We start from the raw sequence: 19,345 nt of genomic DNA, 5'->3' as shown, positions 1-19,345 counted from the left end.
AAATAGATTAAAAACCACAAAAGAGGACGACTTTTACGTTGAACCTAGTCAATGGGAGAGTTTTAAGTACAGCCAATACAGATTGCATAACACTGATACACATTCAAATGGAGCCATATTTTCTTTCTGCCTGTCTCCATACACCTTGAGATGAACTAGGAGGAGGGCGCTCCCAGGAGGCTTCGCCACCAAAGGCACTATTTTGCTCTTCCGGCCGCATGTAGCTTTGCCCTGCTCCGCTAATCTATTTTCATCCAACATTCAAGACATGTTAGATAGATTTGCAAATGTAAGGGGGGAACACCAAATAGAAACATGCAAAAATTGCTATTAAAATTGCTTTTGAAGTGAACAAAGTCGCAGTAGCAACTTTTTTCTCTGAAGCAATGATACAAAATTTTGTAATGATCAAAGTCAACCTAATCCGTATTTTATAAAAGCCTGGTGTGTCATGCACAACAAAAACTCAGACCCAAAAAGACTAATTTCATGATGATCATCATTCACCTAACCACCATCTTTAAGTGTAGAAATAATATAACCAATTCTTAATTAGTTTCATGCGAAAGTTCTAAGAAATCAATAAACATCAGTAGGAGATTTGAACTCACTGTCTCTAAACACGCAGATAGGATTGTCATGCCAGGCAAAGCATCAATTCCATGCTGCAAAAAGTTAACACAACAGAAATTAAAAGTTCTGTGACTTAAGATATGAAAAAACTGATACTCAACAACCATCCTATTCTGGCAACTTGTAAGTGAGAAAAATTCTGACCTGCCGTTCCACTTTTGTCTTGTAAATGAACCCTCCACAGCAGAAGAGGGTCGAACAGACAAAGAATCTGCAGAATAACAAGTTGCCATATATTGAATGCAAGTATAGAAAATAAACAGCAAAATACTAACATGTATATACATAACAAGATAGTTGCTATACATGCAAGATAGCACCCCAAATATTGCCCATCCTTTTCTGGCATCTTCACCTTCTTCCTGTGTATAGTCTACAACCATGAATAAACAAATATTAAAAGGGAAAAACAATGTAACACCATTGGAAAGTGTAACCCCATAGTTAAGGTCTCCCAGATAATTGAATGCATATAAAGGACCAGAGGAACAATAATGGAATTTACAAATTACAACCTAGAAAAGTCATCATGACTCACCGCACAGTTTTGTAAGCACAAATTCAATACTCTCATAACCCTCAATTGGGATTGTTATATTAACTTCATATGGAGTATCACGGACTACCTCGCCTGACAAAAGTGTAGACAAGTGAAAGTTTAACAAACATACACACCCTACAAAAAATAATTGATGATGCTTAAAAACATTGGTAACATACATCTCCAATCCACAATCAACATCGTGGGTGACAAAGTTGTAGGAGGCTTCCCATGGTTGGCAGATCCAGACAATCTAACTTCCAAGCCCTTCTCTGGAAGAACCTAATAAGCAACAATAAAACAATGGTGATGAAGCTAGTACCAAGAGCAAAGACAATAGTAGTTCCTGCAACTGTAACTTTAACAGAAGTACCTTCAAACTAGGCTTTCCAACTAAGGATGAGTGTGAAGCTACTGCAGTCATAAAAAGGACTACCTGAGATTGCCCTGCATCAAAGCTGCAAAAGGAAACCATAGCATGCCATTAATAACGATTGAAGAAAATCTGCCGTTATGTAAAGCACAAGATGGCAGCAGGAGTATCCAGACCTAAAATCACGGTTGGGTTTCTCAAAACCAAATTGTGTCATGCCATTATAAACCTAAAAATTTTCACAAAATGAAAATTCAGTAAGTGATATAATTGAACTGAGTAACCCACCCTAAATCTACCATTTTGGATCTCAAACAAGGTTTAATTTTCTATCAATTTGGATCTCAATGTTTTACAACAAAATAATCCAACAGTTTTTTTCTACTGTAACCAACCACAGATTATAATTTAAGATAAAATTTAATCTCACTAGTCTTTAGATTCAAAATTCATGTGGATCAAATTAGGAGTTAAAGGATTTGGTTTCTCTTAGCAGTTTTCATTATGCATTTTACTCTGCAAATCCCTGCAAACCCTTCTGTTCCCTTGCATTCTCCAACTCACACACCCTTTAAAGCTACAATGCAATTTAGAGGAGCCAAACTCTTAATATGATTCCAAGAATTGTGATAAATATAGAGATGCTCACAATTTCCCATGATCGTGGATGAAAACCAACCGTGAAGCCTTGAAATACTTGTGGGCCCGGTTTTTCACATGGTAAAGCAAGTTCAACTGAAACTCTGGGAATTATCAAGATTGTCATATTTAAAGGTCATACTTCAACTGCAAACATGGGAAATCCAAGACTAATAATGGAGCTCAAGACTAGTAATGAAAATCATCTGCTATCTCCTAAAGAAGTAAAGATCAAGGCCAAATAAGTACTTTAAGCAACAAGCTTCTAAAGCTTATCGTGATACATATATTAATCTATTGTGCAGCAAGACAGCAATAAATGGAAAAATTAGAATATCTATAGTAACATAACAGGTCATTCCTGATTTCATAACATGAAGTATTAGCTTTATAGAAAATGTTATGACTATGAGTAATTCTATACATTGTGTTACGAACTTAATGAATGGGTTGGGGGGTTCAGGCTCAGCAGTTAGGCCAACCTATTGTAAATAATTTGGAGGAGGGATAAGGTGATAAAGTAGACAGAAAGAAGAGAAATAAATAGCAAAAGGGAAAAATCAGTTAGTAAAATTAAAAGAGGAAGAAGAGGCAGGAATGTAGTATTGCATCAAAACCTGCAGTTTGATTCATAAGTGACATTACATATACATCCAGGTCGACCTACAAGTAAAAAACAAAGAAGCATTTGTCATGTGCTACATTGAAACATGAATTATAACAGAGTTCTCAACATGCAGTGTGACGATCTATGACCAGGAGCATGTGATCCTTTTGCCATACATAATTTGGCAAACTCTTTGCTCTATTTTTCAGAGTTTTTACAAATAAACAAAAATAACATGCACATCCTATAATGATAAATCATGCAGAGTATGTAATCCCTTTTTTTTATTTTTTAGAACTCAAATCAATTCAATTACAACAAAATCTTGTAAAAAAATGAGAGAATTTGAAATAACAAATAAAGCAAATCCATGAGATTTCTAAATCAATTTTTTTTCTAATACCAAAGAAGATAATTGAGTTGCAAATCAAATCAAATGTTTCAAAGACTGATAGTCATACCTTTACATTGTCCATTCAAACAACTCCCACAAATGATATTGACCTGAAAGACAAATGTAACATAAGGAAGAAACATAGACCACATAAAGCAGAAAAATTTATCCTAAAGAAGCCAAAGCTTCTTTGTGCCAAACAATCAAGCATCAGAGAAAAGACTTTTAGCCTATTGGTTATCTATTATATCTCTATCTTTATACAAAACGGGTTAAGAAAGGAATGTTCAATAACATAGTTGCACGTACCATGAATATATGCACAAGCGGGTTTGTACATGTACACACAAGAAAAAATGGTCACGGCCCCTTTTCTCCACGAGATAACTACTTTAACCATTTCCATTATAGAGTCCTTGATGTAGTTTACTTAAAGAGAAAAAGGAGTTCAAGAGTAACACCAACCTGAGCTGTCCGTCCCATTTTATCATAACTTTGCTCACAACCCATCAAGTCACCATTATAGAACTCCTACACATTGAGAAAGTGGTATACAAAGCAAGAAAGAAGGTATTAACAAGAAGGAGGAGAACTAGAAGTGAAAAATTTATTGTATTCATTGGTTTAAGTAGACATCTAAGGAGTATCCCTTACTCTCCCTAAAAGACAATAAGCAGTAGAAACTTACTTGAACAAAGTCAGATTCGTGTGAACCAGCAACAAAGTAGTTGTATTTATCAAATCGACCAAAATCAACATATCCCTGAATACTTTTGGGAGTCAACTAATGGATAAAAATTCTAATACAAAAATCTAAAGTACTCAACAAGGAATATTCACCACACTCATAAAATTATTTAGTTTATAAGCATATTGGAAATCAAAATCAAGTAAAGATCCATGACTAATGAAGGTTTTATCAAATTAAGTGTTTGAGAACTTAAGACCCTTATGTATCAACTTATATGGAAAACATCTCAAGGTAGAGCTAGTAGAAAATTAAAGAAACCAAAACATGAGATGGCTCCTTTTTTTTTCGCCACTAACGTTCCTCTTAGTAAAAAATAGAAGGCTTCAAAGGGAGGAGGAAGACAGGAAAGATGGTAAGAATCTTCCAAAATCCATTTCTCTGAGTGATGGAGAAGGAATAAAGATATATGTAGAAAGTATTCTTATCTCTCCACAATCCTGTTTTTCTTTTAACAAAAGTCATAATGAGGACAATATGGTAATATTTTGTTACTTCTGCTGTGTTTTTGATTATGGTTAATCAAGTCAATACTCAGCAATACATTTTTGTTGGTTAACCGTTTTACTATGAACACTTGAATAAAAGAGCAGAACATTGTAGACATCTCTTTAAGATTATTACTAATCCCGTTCAAGTTGAATAGAACAACTAAGCCTTGTTTCACCAAGTGAGATTGGCTACATGGATCAAACAACTACTACTTTGGCACTAACTGAAATAAATACTTCAAACTGAAAGCACGGTTATATATGGACTACCGTTTGTGATCTACTCTCGACATCTTTGCAGAATCGGACCGCTAAGTCAGTACCTTCCTGCACTAATGAAAAGTGAATAGTTTAGAAACCTACGTTAGAAGCAAAACTTAACAAAGGAAAACTATCTAGCACTGTCTATACCTTTACATCATACTCAAACAGGTATCCGATCCAGCTAGTCTATCAAACCAGTTAAGTATAAACAAGTTAACAACAAACCACAAATTGAACAAAACCTTAGAATAATAACAAGTAAATGGTCATTGGTTCTCCCAAGATGGATAAGACATCAAGAATTAGTACTCCAAAATATAACATCTGTAACTCCTTAGGCATAGCATCAAATACAAATCAATTTACAGAAAAAAATTGATATTCAAAATAACACCTTATAAACACAAAAACAAAATGATTAATTATTAAGAACCAATTTTAAAATCCAAACCCCGTAAGGACCCTTTTAGAATTATCAATATCAAATCAAATAAAATGCAAAGCCCAATCAAAGAACAAATGTTCTTGATTGTGAGAAGTGAAGGATACGAAATCAACAATACGACTAGAATTATCAAAAGTATAGCAATTGGAACTAGGAACCGGAATTGAAGTGATCGATGGTATCTGCAAAAGAAATGCTGGAAAGCAAGAGAGAAAAGAGGGGAAAATTAGAGTTTCAACAATATGTGCTATCAGTAGCTAAAAGAAACTGAAAACATCAGAAAGAGAGGATTAGAACATGCTGAAACTGCCAACCCACCAGCGCATAAAACGGTCAATGCTGTAGGATAACACATTTTTGCCTTTTTGGGGCGAGTGTTGCTTCAGATATTCAGGGTCAGGGTACAAAGTTGGTGAAGCTCTACACCATCAACAGAACTAAAGTGGGTAACTGGAAAGTGTAAATGCCTTTTGCAGCCCTATAATCACAAACAAGTAACCAAAATTCACCACTTTGAAGTTTGAACCGTAATTCAAGCCAAGTAAAATTTTCACTCTTTAAATATCACCAAATTAGAATTAAAAAAATAAATCAAGTGCCCCTAAATTAAGAATCAAAATAACATTCAGATGAACATCATAAATTAAACAATCAAAAGAATGTAAACTCGGCAATTTCACATTTTACAAACACTTAATCAGACCAAAAACATAAAAGTCATAAATTCAACAATCGATATTACTGCTGCCAATTATGGAAACTATTTCTTAAGGCAAGTATTGTATTTTTTAACCGCATATACTTAAGGTTTTAAAAAATTTAACACATATAATCAAGGTTTGTTTAGAACAATGGAAGATATTAGGAAGTCTGCCTACCTGCGAAAAGGCGCGACGGTGACAGCGGGAGGGCCTGGTGGCAGAGAGCGACAGCCAGCGACGCTGAGAGAGAAATGACAGAGCCGCGGCGGCGAGAAAGCACGGAGCTGGAGGTTGAAGCAGACGGGTCAGAGGGGTTTAGGGTGGTGAATTTTCATTAGTCACCAAAATGTTACTACGATTTCCGATTGCTAACTGACGGAAATTTGGGTTAGGAACAACAGAGATTCACAAACAAACAAAACAATTTGAAGAAATTATTTGATCATTTATAAAATTCAGAGAGTATTTTATTTCAGGTTCAAAAATTCAATATCTATTTTAGACATTATTTCGGTTTTTTATTACACATTTTTAACTGTAATAAACCCACGTGTGAAAAAAAGCGCCTCAATTTTTTAGATATTGAAAAAATAAAAAAAGTGAAATGTACTACTAATATGATTTCATAGTGTATTTTTTTGAATTTATGGAAACTGTAATGCCCGCTAACAAATCGCGGGCCGCAANNNNTGTTGTCGCATAAATATATAAAAAGAGAGAAAGAAAAAGAAATGTTTTATATTCGTATTATTGTGTTTATTGTTAGAGTCTTAAGTCTCTATTTATACACGTACTAAGTTTTGATTTTTCAAACTTCATTCATTAAAAATTAAATTTTCTTTCATTGAAAAATTGAACCGTTCAAGTATTAATGGGCATCCAACTCATTTTTCATTCTTAATTTCTTATCACAATACCTCCCCTTAAATGACCATTTAGAATTATGTCTCATTAAAATCTTACTAAATAAAAACTTAATTGAAAAAAATTTTAGCGAAGGAAAAAAAATACAAAATCCTTTGTGATGTGACTGTCCCATTAAAAACTTTGTCAAAAAAAATTCAATAGGAAAAAAAACCTGACCAAGAAAAAAAAGAGTACAGTCTTCCCCTCTTGTCGACATTATTTTATATCTCGAAATCGGCGCATCCCAATTTGATATACCAATCTTTTAAAGGAGGATTTCGGAAGGGACTTTGTAAATAAATCTGCCAAATTATCGCTTGAGCGAATCTATTGGACATCAATTGTTTCTTGAGTTTGAAGGTCATGAGTGAAGAAAAAATTGGGAGAAATATGCTTTGTTCTATCACCTTTGATGTATCCCCCTTTAAGTTGAGCAATGTATGCTATATTATCTTCAAAAAGAACAGTTGGAGCTATCTTATGATCAATCAGTTCACATGATGACAGATTATATTAGATCAAACTCTTGAGCCAAAAACACTCGCGACTAGCTTCATGTATCGCCAGTATTTTAACATGATTAGAGGATGTTGCTGCAATCGTCTGTTTCGTGGACCTCCATGATATAGCTGTACCACCATATGTGAATAGGTATCATATTTGAGACCTCCCTTTGTGTGGATCAGACAAGTATCCTGCATCTGCATAGCCAACTAGTTGTGACTTGGATCCATATGGATAAAACAATCCTATATCAACCGTTCTATTAAGATATCGAAAGATTTGTTTCATTCCATTCTAATACTTCTGGTTGGAGAGGAACTATACCTTGCTAGTAAATTCACAACAAATGATATATCGGGTCGTGTATTATTAGCAAGATACAGTAGTGCCCAAATGGCACTGAGATATAGTACTTCAAGACCAAGGATATCTTCATTTTCTTCTTTAGGACGGAATTAATCATTTTTCACATCCAAAGATCTTACGATCATTGGGGTACTTAATGAATGTGACTTATCCATATAAAATCTTTTGAATATCTTTTTTGTGTATGTTATTTGATGAATAAAGATTTAATTTTTTATATGCTCAATTTCCAGGTCGAGACAAAATTTAGTCTTTCTAAGATCTTTCATCTCAAACTTTTCTTTTAGAACTTTTATAATTGTTGAAATCTCTTCAGGGTTCTAATGATATTTAAATCATCAACGTACACAATAATTATAATGAATCCAGATGCAAATTTCTTTATGAAAACACATGAGCAGATATCATCATTCTTAAATTTGTTTTTAGTTAGATACTCAGTAAGACGAGTATACCACATTTGTCCAAATTGCTTTATACCATATAAAGATCTTTGCAATTTGACTGAGTACAACCCTTGCAAATATTCATTGAATGATTTAGATATTTTTAGTCCTTTAGAAACTTTCATATAGATATCACAATCTAATTATTCGTATAAATAGGTTGTTACTACATCTGTTAGATGCATATGTAGTTTATGGTATGCAGATAAACTGACCAAATAACACAATGTTATTGCATCTACTATAGAGGAATATATTTCTTCATAATCTATATCGGGCCTTTGTGAAAAATCTTGCGCCACAAGTCGAGCTTTGTAGTGTACAATTTTATTTTTCTCATTTCGTTTTCTCACAAATATTCATCTGTATCCAACAAGTTTTACATCTTCTGGTGTACGGACTACAGGTCCAAAGGTTTCATGTTTTGCAAGTGAGTCTAACTCAACCTCCATAGCTTCTTCCCATTTCGGCTAATCATTCCTTTGTCAATATTCTTCGACTATTCTTGGCTTAAGATCCTTACTTTCATGCATGATGTGTAATGTTGCATTATATGTAAATATTTCATTGACAATTGTTTTATTTCGGTTCTATTTTTCGTCTATAAAGACATAATTTATCGAGATCTTATCATTTTTATAATTTTCAGAAGACGTCAAAATTATATCAGAATTTTGGACAACAGCATGTGTCTTCACTATGTCTTTATCCATTTCAACAGGAGTAGTATTTACCTCTTTTCTTTTTCGAGAATTTTTGTCTTTGGAACCGACAGGCCTACCACGCTTCTGATATGAATTTTTTTCGGTGACCATTTGTCCGACTAGGACATCAATTCGAATTGGAGCATTTTCAGCTGGTATATAGGATTTAGTAATCCTTTTCGTATTAAAAAATATATCAGGCAATTCATTTACTATTCTTTGCAAATGTATAATCTTTTGAGTTTTTAATTCACATTATCCTGATTGAGGATCTAAATGCATCAAGAATGATGCATTCTAATTAAGTTCTTTTTCAAGAAGTTTATTCTCTCCCTCTAATATTGAAAATTTTGAATCATCAAAATAACAATCTGCAAAAAGAGCTTTAAATATATCTCCTGTTTGTATCTCAAGATACCTCACTATAGAGGAAAAATCATATTTCACATAAATTTTCAATTTTCTTTGAGGTCCATTGTAGTGCGAGAAGGTGGGGCAATTAATACATATATCGCACACCCAAATATCTTCAAATGGGAAACATTTTGCTACTGGTCAAAAGCTAATTGCAGAGGAGAGAATCGATGATAACTTATTGGTCTCAAACGAATAAGTATTGCAGCATGTAAAATGGCATGTCCCAAGCAGAGGTTGGGAGATTTGTTCTTATAAGTAAGGGCCTAGCAATTAATTGGAAGCGTTTAATAAGTGATTCTGCTAACACATTTTGTGTGTGAACATGAGCTATTGGATGTTCAACACTTATTCTGTTTGTTATACAATAAGCATCAAAGGCTTGGAAAGTGAATTCACCAGCATTATCAAGACGAATTGCTTTGATTAGATTTTCTGAAAACTATGCTTTTAATCGAATACTTTGAGCAAGTAATCTCGCAAATGGCAGGTTACGAGAAGACAATAAGCACACATGTGACTATCTCGAAGATGCGTCTATTAGGACCATAAAATATCTAAAAGATCTACATGATAGATGAATAGGTCCACATATATCGCATTGAATCCTTTCTAAGAATTCAAGAGACTCAAATCCAATCTTTATTAATGATGGTCTTAAAATTAACTTTCCGTGAGAACATACAACACAACAAAATTTACTGGGTTTAAGAATCTTCTACCTTTTTAGTGAATGTCCATGAGAATAATAATTCTCCGCATCATTGTTATTCCAAGATGACCTAATGAATCAGGCCAAATTATAAATTCATTTGGGTTAAGTAATAAACTTCTGGTTTACAATAGCATGTGATTCAATTACATTAATTTTAGTATAATATAACCCAGAAGAAAGTGAAGGCAACTTTTCTAATATAACATTATTTATATACATTATACTTAAAATTTAAATACATAGAAAATAAAACAAAACAAAAAATTTTTTACATTATTTATTTACATAAGTACTTTAACAAATTCACATATTACACTTTTTCATCATTGATTAAATGACCTTCAAGATCATAAAAAAAATCAGATACTTCATAATAAGTGGTGTAATTTTCAACAACATCCTTTGAAACAAAATTTGTCTCATTTTCTTTATCATCTTTTTTTCAAGGATGCTTGATAAACCACTATTTTATGGTTTATCTTGTGCTCAATTGAGTGGATTTTATCAATCTTTCATACACTTATTCATATGATTTGCATGAGTTTACGTTTTCCTTTCTGATTTTGTGCTATGATTGAAAACATGCTCCTTTGATCTTATATTTGCTAATATTAATCCTCTCTTATTACCATTCGATGCCGTGATATGTGTGTTAAGTGTTTTCAGAGATTACAGGGCAGGAATGACTTAGAGGATGGAAAGGAAGCATGCAAAAATGGAAGGAATACAAGAAGTTGGAGAAATTGCTAAGCTGTCCAGCCTGACCTCTTCGCACTCAAACGGTCATAATTTGAGCTACAGAGGTCCAACTGAGATGGTTTCAGTTGCGTTGGAAAGCTAACGTCCAGGGCTTCGCAAAGATATATAATTTTCCATAGCTACCCCGACGCCAGGCAACACAAACGCATGGATTACACGGACGCGTGACCTGGCAGAAACGTAATCCACGCAAACGCGTGGACGACGCTTCCGCGTCACTTTCCCGCGACCTGTACGTACCAGAATACGCTGGGGGTGATTTCTGGGCTGTTTCTGACCTAGTTTTTGGCCCAGAAAACACAGATTAGATGTTATAAAGTGGGGGAATGCATCCATTCATAGGGAGGTCTTCGAGAATTCACTTTTCATAATTTAGATGTAATTTTTAGAGAGAGAGGTTCTCTCCTCTCTCTTAGGTTTTAGGATTAGGATTCCTCTTAAAGGATTTAGGATTTCAACTCTTTATCAGGTTCAATATTTCTTTATATTTTTATTTATTCTAATGCTTTTATTCGTATATGACTTATGTTACCAATTTGGCTTATGAACTCTTTATGTTTAGATTGATTTTCTTTTATTAATGCAATTGAGGTATTTCAGATTTATGATTCATATTTAGCTTTTTATATTCTTGGCTTTAATTGATTAACTGGAGATTCTTGAGTTATCAAACTCACCGTGATTGATAATTGTTATCTTTGCTAATTGACTTGAATTCCACTAACTCTAGTCCTTTCTTAGGGATTGACTAGGACTTGAGGATCAAACTAATTAGTCCACTTGACTTTCCTTTGTTTTAGTAAGGGTTAACTAAGTGGGATTAAAACTCAATTCTCATCGTCATCGATAAGGATAACTAGTATAGGACTTCCGAATTCTCATATCTTGCCAAGAGTTTTATTAATTATTAATTTTTCTTGTCATTTAAATTACCTGTTCCTTACTTTCAAAACCTCCAATTTACAAGACTCATAACTAATAATAAGAACGTACTTCCCTGCAATTCCTTGAGAAGACGACCCGAGGTTTGAATACTTCTGTTATCAATTTAATTAGGGGTTTGTTACTTGTGACAACCAAAACGTTTGTACGAAAGGGATTTTCTGTTGGTTTAGAAGCTATACTTACAACACGATTATATTTGTGAAAATTCTTCACCGACAGGAAATCCAGTTCGTCAAAATGGCGCCGTTGCCGGAGAATTGCAAACGTGTGCCTTATTATTGGTTATCGTAAATATTTGCTTTTTGCTTGTTTATTTGTTTTTATTTTTTTAAAAAAATAATATTATTCAAATTTTTATTTTAAATTTTTTTATCTTATCTTATCTTAGTTTTAAATTTCAAAATTCAAATTTTTTTTCAAAAATCATATCTTTTTCAAAATCTTATCTTATCTTTTTTTTTTCAAAAATCATATCTTTTTCAAAATATTTTCTTTTTGTTAGTTTTTGTTTTTATTTTCTCTCACTACTATGAACTCTCACCCCTTTGGCTTTGAGTCTGGTTACAATTATGTTGCAGGAAAAAGAGATTACAATGAAAACATGCATCAAGGATGGAACAATCAAAGATGGAAGGAGTCACAAGGATTTGATCAACCCTCATGACAACAACCACCTCCAATGGACTATCAACAACCATTCTGTGATGCATATCAAGGCAATGGCTATGATGAGCGCTCTTTTGATTATCAACAACTACCACCATATGCCTATAAACCCTCTCCTCAACATGACTTTGGACCACCATACTCACAAGCCCCTTTCCACCATTCACCTCCATATAACCCTAATCTTTATCTACCACACCAACCACCATATGAACCACACCCAGAACCACCACCTCAATATTCACCATCTCCATATCCTTACTAAGAAGAACTACCTCCGTATTATGAGCCTAATCTCCCAACCAATGAACCCTCACATCCACCCCAATCTCCAATGGATGACATCCTTCGTGGTCTTCTTCAAGGACAAGAAAAGATGCAAAGAGATGTACTGGAACTCGCAACTACCTTAACCGAGTTAGTGAATAAATTAGCTTCCCAACATCTGAACACTCAAAGTACTCCCATGGCTACATATGGAGAATCAAAAGAAGAGCGTAGCATGAAGGAGACACTAGAAACTTCGGTGGACAATGAGGAACATGGCTTTGTATTGGAACAAGTGGAGAAAGACATAATAGTTAAAGAGGAGGAAGTGGTTGAAGACTTAGGAGATACAGAACCTCCATGGGAAAGTCCAGTCATAGAACCTCCTTCCAAGACATTTGAATTTGATGCCAAAGAGGGCGTACAACCTCCAAGGCATATCATGGCTAAAGACTTTGAAGAGGTTGATCAAGAGATGGAAATTAAAGAAGAAGAAGCACAACCTCCCATGCCTTTGGTAAGTAATGAAGAAGAGATTGAATTGGAAGAAAGCTACCAAGAGGAAGAGGTTGAAATTGAAGAAGTTTGCAAAGAGGTGGAAGTTGTCAAAGAGCACAAGGGAATGGAGCTGGAAATCACCTTGCCAAGGTTGCTGGAGACCTCTCCCCCAAAGCCATCACCATCCATCCCTTCATTCAAGTGGGTAAATCTCTCATCTCTAAGCTTAATTATCTCACTTGAATATGTTTTGCTTGAAACAGATGGTCAGCTTAGAGCTCTTTGTGGCATTAAGAGTAAGAGAAAGATGGTCAGTGGTAAGAATTGTCCTGCAAGGTTCATTATGGTTGGAAGCTTTAAGTTTAAACGCAAAGGTTGGTGTAGAGCTCAATTAAATGGGTCTGGGAAGTTGTTTGGATGCTTCAGTGAGAATTCTAAGGCTGAACCACCCGGATGAAATCATGATAATCAACTTGAAGACGGGTGTAGAAACAAGATTTGGGATCCAGGAATATATGAGGATCAATTTTGGGAGCTCAAAGCTTGTGAAGAACTCCATCAAAGCTTGAGGAATTTACTTGGTATTGATAGAGCTTATTAGAAGTCCAAGCATTGGTAGAAATTTCAAGATGAGTTCAAGCATAAGCCACCATGAGAAGGAGCTCGCCAATGTCCAACTTAAGGACTTTAACTAAAAGTGCTAGGTGGGAGACAACCCACCATGGTATGATTGTTCCTTTTTCACTTTTAATTCTAGTCTGTTTTGTTTGTTTTTGAGTTTTGATTGGACCTGGAATCATGCATAACACTCATATTAGCATTGCATTCTGCATACTGCATTATTAAAGAAAAAAAAATTTCGCACGCGACGCGACAACGTTGACGACACGTCCGCGTCATATGTGCCTCAAGGAAGAAAACAGATTTTACAGAGAGTCACGCGACAGCGTGGCTAGAGGCGTGCCTTTAGCACAGATTGATCCACGCATCCGCGTCATGTGGGAAAAATGCCTTCCACGCGTCCGCGTCACCCACGCGAACGCGTACCCTAAAAATCGACGTAAAAAGGGTGTATGGCAGCAAGTTGTGATGGAGTGGGGCTGGAACCGCGCTAAAAACACAAGCCCCACCACGCGAACGCGTGCCCCACGCGTCTGCATCGTTTTTCAAAGTATGGTCATTCACGCGATCGCGTCAACCACGCTACCGCGTCACCCAGATTCTTGGCAAATGCATTTAAAACAGAGAGTTGCGCGACCGCGAGGCTGCCCTCACGCTAATGGCACAAATCACTCCACGCGAACGCGTGACCCACGCGTCCGCGTCACTTCATAGAAGCGCTATCCGTGCGAGTGCGTGGGCTGCGCCGCACAACTTATCCAGATCAGCGCCAATTATCTTATCTTTTCTTTTCTAATCCTAATTTCTTCTATGTTTTCTTCTTTCTTCTTCCTTTTCTTACTTTCTTCTTCCTCATCTCTTTAACTTCTCATCCCTCTTCACTTCCATTCTATTTCATTTAATTTATTTGCATACTTTCATTCATTGCATTATTTTCATTGGTGTTAGATATTTATTTGGGTCATTATTTTCTATATTTTGCTTATGGATTATTAAAGGAATTGTTTGACAATTATATATTACTTTTTAAAGGGTTGCTTGCATGTTCAATTTAATACTTTCAATAGCTTATTTACCATGCATGCTATGTATTTGTGAAAACGTCCGTATGGCATTGTGCACTGTTTTTCGATATCTTTTATTCTACTACTCTAAATGCTTGCTTTTCACAAAACCCTTTTTATATTTTATTAATTAAATATAATTATTATTACAAACATGTTGTTAGTTTGAAAGACTTGGTAATCTAACTTGGACATTGAATGCTTGATCTATGCTACTCATGCCTTTGCCAGCATGCCAATAAACATCTTGCATTTAATTGTCATTACATGCACTTGCTATATTTCCATTGATGAACTTTTCACATGTAGTCATGACCATGTGTTAACGTCATTCTTCTTTATTGTGCATTGATTACCACCTTTCCCGCTCTCTTCCTTGCTCTAACCCTTAGCTTTATAAGTTACTTTCTTTTTCCCTTTCCAAGATGGCCACCAAGAAGGGTAAAGAGAAAGCTACCACCAAACCACCGGCAAGGAAAGGAACAAAAAAAGAGCCCTAGCTGAGGAACCACAACCCCCGTCCACTTGCACATCTTAGCATGCACCGAGGACGGTGCAATCTTTAAGTGTGGGGAGGTCGATACCGACTTCCAGGGGTTAGTTACCTTCTTTTCAACACCAATACTCTATTTTCTTTGTTTGTTCATTGTTGCATTTGCATATTTAATTGCATGTTTGTTTGATTTTATGCATTTAGTTACTACTTGGTTGAAGTAATATTTTCTTTTTCAAGAAATTTTTATAGTATTTCACTAATTTAAATCAAAACTTTTGTGTTAAATTTGTTTGAAGTTGTAATTGGAACATGGTTTAAAGCTAGAACACACAACCTGTGAGGTTTTGAGCTTATTTATATGGTTACATTATTTAACCATAAATTTTTATTCTTGTGTGTTTCCTTCTCTATAACTGCAATCTAGACTTTGTTCCACTCTATATGTCCATTATTTAGTGTATTTACATGCTTGCATATGATTGAGGCCATTACTTGTTTTCACTCAATTATCCCAAATAAGCCTACCCTTTTATGTCACCCTTGTTAGCCACTTTGAGCTTTTTAATCCCCTTCTGTTTTATAGCCACATTACTAGCCTTAAGCAGAAAAGTAAATTAAAAATCCCAAGTTGAATCATTGGTTAGCTTAAGATAGATATTGTGTATAATTTAAGTATGAAGAATTTTATGGGAACATGGGATGATAGAAAAAAAAAAGGGAAATTAAATTGAATAAGTTATTTAAAAATTTGGGAAGCATGCTCATGTGAAATCAAAATAATTAAATTATCATGTGCATTGAAAAAAATTTTAAGTAATTAAATAAGGGGATACAAAAAAAATAAATGGGAATATGGGATGATAGAAAAAAAAGGGGAATTAAATTGAATAAGTTATCTGAAAATTCGGGAAGCATGCTCATGTAAAATCAAAATAATTAAATTACCATGTGCATTGAAAAAAAATTAAGTAATTAAATAAGGGGATACAATAAATTATATATGAATTACCCCAAATGCAAAATAAAAAGGATCAATGCACATGGGACAAAATTCAAAAAAATAAGTTTGATACATGAACATGCAATACAAAAGTGGAAAAATTTGGGTAGCTAGGCAAAGCATTTTAAATTATATAAAGTATGTATATGTTAGGTTAGATCTTGGACTACTCAAGGATTCACTTTACTAGCTCACTTAGCCTTATATATACCCTTACCTTTACCTCAGTCTCATTACAACCCTGAAAAGACCTCATGATATTTGCATTGGTATGCTAAATATTTGTTGATTGGTTAGATGAAGAACAAGGTTTAGAAAGCATGACTAGGAAAGAGTAGAGTGATTGACCCTAGACACTTGAGAGTTAGAGTGATATACACTACCAATAAGGGTTCAGTGCTTGATTCTATGTTCCCTGCTTTCATGAGCTATCTTCTTACAAGTTTACTTGTTTTCACTGTATAATTTGAATTGGTGGAATTTGGTTTGTACTTGTCTTGGAGAACTTGTTTGCTTTTAACCAAGTAGGTAGAAACATTTTGCATGTAGTTGCATTCACATAGATAGGTTGCATTGCATACTCTCTATCATTCCTCTTCACTTCTTTATAGCTTCTCTTGAGCTTAGCATGAGGACATGCTAATGTTTAAGTGTGGGGAGGTTGATAAACCACTATTTTATGGTTTATCTTGTGCTTAATTAAGTGGATTTTATCAATCTTTCATACACTTATTCATATGATTTGCATGAGTTTACGTTTTTCTTCCTGATTTTGTGCTATGATTGAAAACATGCTCCTTTGATCTTATATTTGCTAATATTAATCCTCTCTTATTACCATTCGATGCCATGATATGTGTGTTAAGTGTTTTCAGAGATTACAGGGTAGGAATGACTTAGAGGATGGAAAGGAAGCATGCAAAAATGGAAGGAATACAAGAAGTTGGAGAAATTGCTAAGCTGTCCAGCCTGACCTCTTCGCACTCAAACGTTTATAACTTGAGCTACAGAGGTCCAAATGAGATGGTTTCAGTTGTGTTGGAAAGCTAACGTTCGGGACTTCGCAAAGATATATAATTTTCCATAGCTGCTCCGACGCCAGGCGACACGAACGCGTGACCTGGCAGAAACGCAATCCACGCAAACGCGTGGACGACGCTTCCGCGTCACTTTCCCGCAACCTGTACGTACCAGAATACGCTGGGGGTGATTTCTGGGCTGTTTCTGACCCAGTTTTCGGCCCAGAAAATACAGATTAGAGGTTATAAAGTGGGGGAATGCATCCATTCATATGGAGGTCTTCGAGAATTCACTTTTCATAATTTAGATGTAGTTTTTAGAGAGAGAGGTTCTCTCCTCTCTCTTAGGTTTTAGGATTAGGATTCCTCTTAAAGGATTTAGGATTTCAACTCTTTATCAGGTTCAATATTTCTTTATATTTTTATTTATTCTAATGCTTTTATTCGTATATGACTTATGTTATCAATTTGGCTTATGAACTCTTTATGTTTAGATTGATTTTCTTTTATTAATGCAATTGAGGTATTTCAAATTTATGATTCTTATTTAGCTTTTTATATTCTTGGCTTTAATTGATTAACTGGAGATTCTTGAGTTATCAAACTCACCGTGATTGATAATTGTTATCTTTGCTAATTGACTTGAATTCCACTAACTCTAGTCCTTTCTTAGGGATTGACTAGGACTTGAAGATCAAACTAATTAGTCCACGTGACTTTCCTTTGTTTTAGTAAGGGTTAACTAAGTGGGATTAAAACTCAATTCTCATCGTCATCGATAAGGATAACTAGGATAAGACTTCCGAATTCTCATATCTTGCCAAGAGTTTTATTAATTATTAATTTTTCTTGTCATTTAAATTACTTGTTCCTTACTTTCAAAACCCCCAATTTACAAGACTCATAACCAATAATAAGAACATACTTCCCTGCAATTCCTTGAGAAGACGACTCGAGGTTTGAATACTTCGGTTATCAATTTAATTAGGGATTTGTTACTTGTGACAACCAAAACGTTTGTACGAAAGGGATTTTCTGTTGGTTTAGAAGCTATACTTACAACGCGATTATATTTGTGAAAATTCTTCACCGACAGGAAATCCAGTTCATCAATGCTTGATAAAGATCAACTAAATGTATCGGAATATGACAGGTACGCGACCAATGACCCTTTTCACTACAACGGATATATTTATCCTCTATTGATTTATTTTGCCCATTATTTCTTTCTTTATCCCACTTCTGGTGAGATTCTTTCTTGTGAACATAATTTTTCTTCCTTCCATAATTTTTTTGTTACCAAAACCTTGCCATTTACCTCTTCTAGAGTTATGATTTGCCGCATTTGCTTCAGGAAATGGGGCAGTGCCAGCTGGGCACGCTTAATAATTTTTTAAAAACAATTCATTGTTACGTTCAGCAACAAGAAGGTAAGAAATTAGCTCAAAATATTTTTTAAATTCTTTTTCTTGATACTGCTGTTGCAGGAGCACATTCGAGGCATGGAAGATCGAGAAAATTTTCTCTAACATGTTATTATCAGTTATCTTTTCCCCACATAATTTCATTCGTGAGATAATTCGGAATATTGCTGAATTATATTTATTTATAGATTTAAAATCTAGTAGACGCAAGTGTGTCAACTCATATCGGATTTGAGGAAGTATCACTATCTTTTGATGATTATATCTTTCTTCAAAGTTCTTCCACAGATCTACAGGATCTTTTAGTGTGAGATATTCATTTTTTAATCTTTCGTCAACATAACGACGAAGGAAGATCATGACTTTGGCTTTATTCTTTTGGAATGCATTATTTTCAACCTTAATGGTATCTTCAAGATCCATTGAATCAAGATAAATTTTGGCATCTAATATCCATGATAAGTAGTTGTTTCCAGATATATCAAGAACATTAAATTTAAGATGAGAGAGCTTTGACATAATAAAAATTTATTGCCTGAGTCTTCCTAAATTTTGATCAGAGTTACGTGCTGATAACATATTATAAAATAAATAAATAAGAAAGGGGTAATAAAATAAAAATAACGAAGTATAAATAGAAGACTCTAGTATTAGTGTTCACTATATTATTATCCCACTATAATAAAGATAATTCA

The 19,345-nt window shown here is 34.6% G+C and overlaps 1 protein-coding gene across 1 annotated transcript; it reads right to left on the bottom strand.

The window, feature by feature from the left end:
* On the bottom strand, positions 73–6,334 carry LOC107625458. Its single transcript, XM_016328099.2, has 19 exons — positions 6,066–6,334; positions 6,014–6,030; positions 5,454–5,613; positions 5,240–5,331; positions 4,838–4,876; positions 4,697–4,753; positions 3,876–3,950; positions 3,653–3,718; positions 3,255–3,297; positions 2,804–2,849; positions 2,197–2,290; positions 1,724–1,776; positions 1,548–1,632; positions 1,354–1,456; positions 1,172–1,264; positions 940–1,006; positions 778–844; positions 612–665; positions 73–244 (listed from the first exon to the last, which is right to left on the bottom strand). The coding sequence occupies exons 3-19, from the start codon at positions 5,488–5,490 to the stop codon at positions 104–106; spliced, it is 1,212 nt and encodes a 403-aa protein (XP_016183585.1). The 5' UTR covers positions 5,491–5,613; positions 6,014–6,030; positions 6,066–6,334; the 3' UTR covers positions 73–103.

This window comes from Arachis ipaensis, chromosome B01, assembly GCF_000816755.2.
Source record: "Arachis ipaensis cultivar K30076 chromosome B01, Araip1.1, whole genome shotgun sequence".
In the NCBI taxonomy this organism is placed as follows: domain Eukaryota; kingdom Viridiplantae; phylum Streptophyta; class Magnoliopsida; order Fabales; family Fabaceae; genus Arachis; species Arachis ipaensis.
The sequence above is the reverse complement of the archived record's forward strand: the minus strand, read 5'-3'. Positions and strand labels throughout refer to the sequence as shown.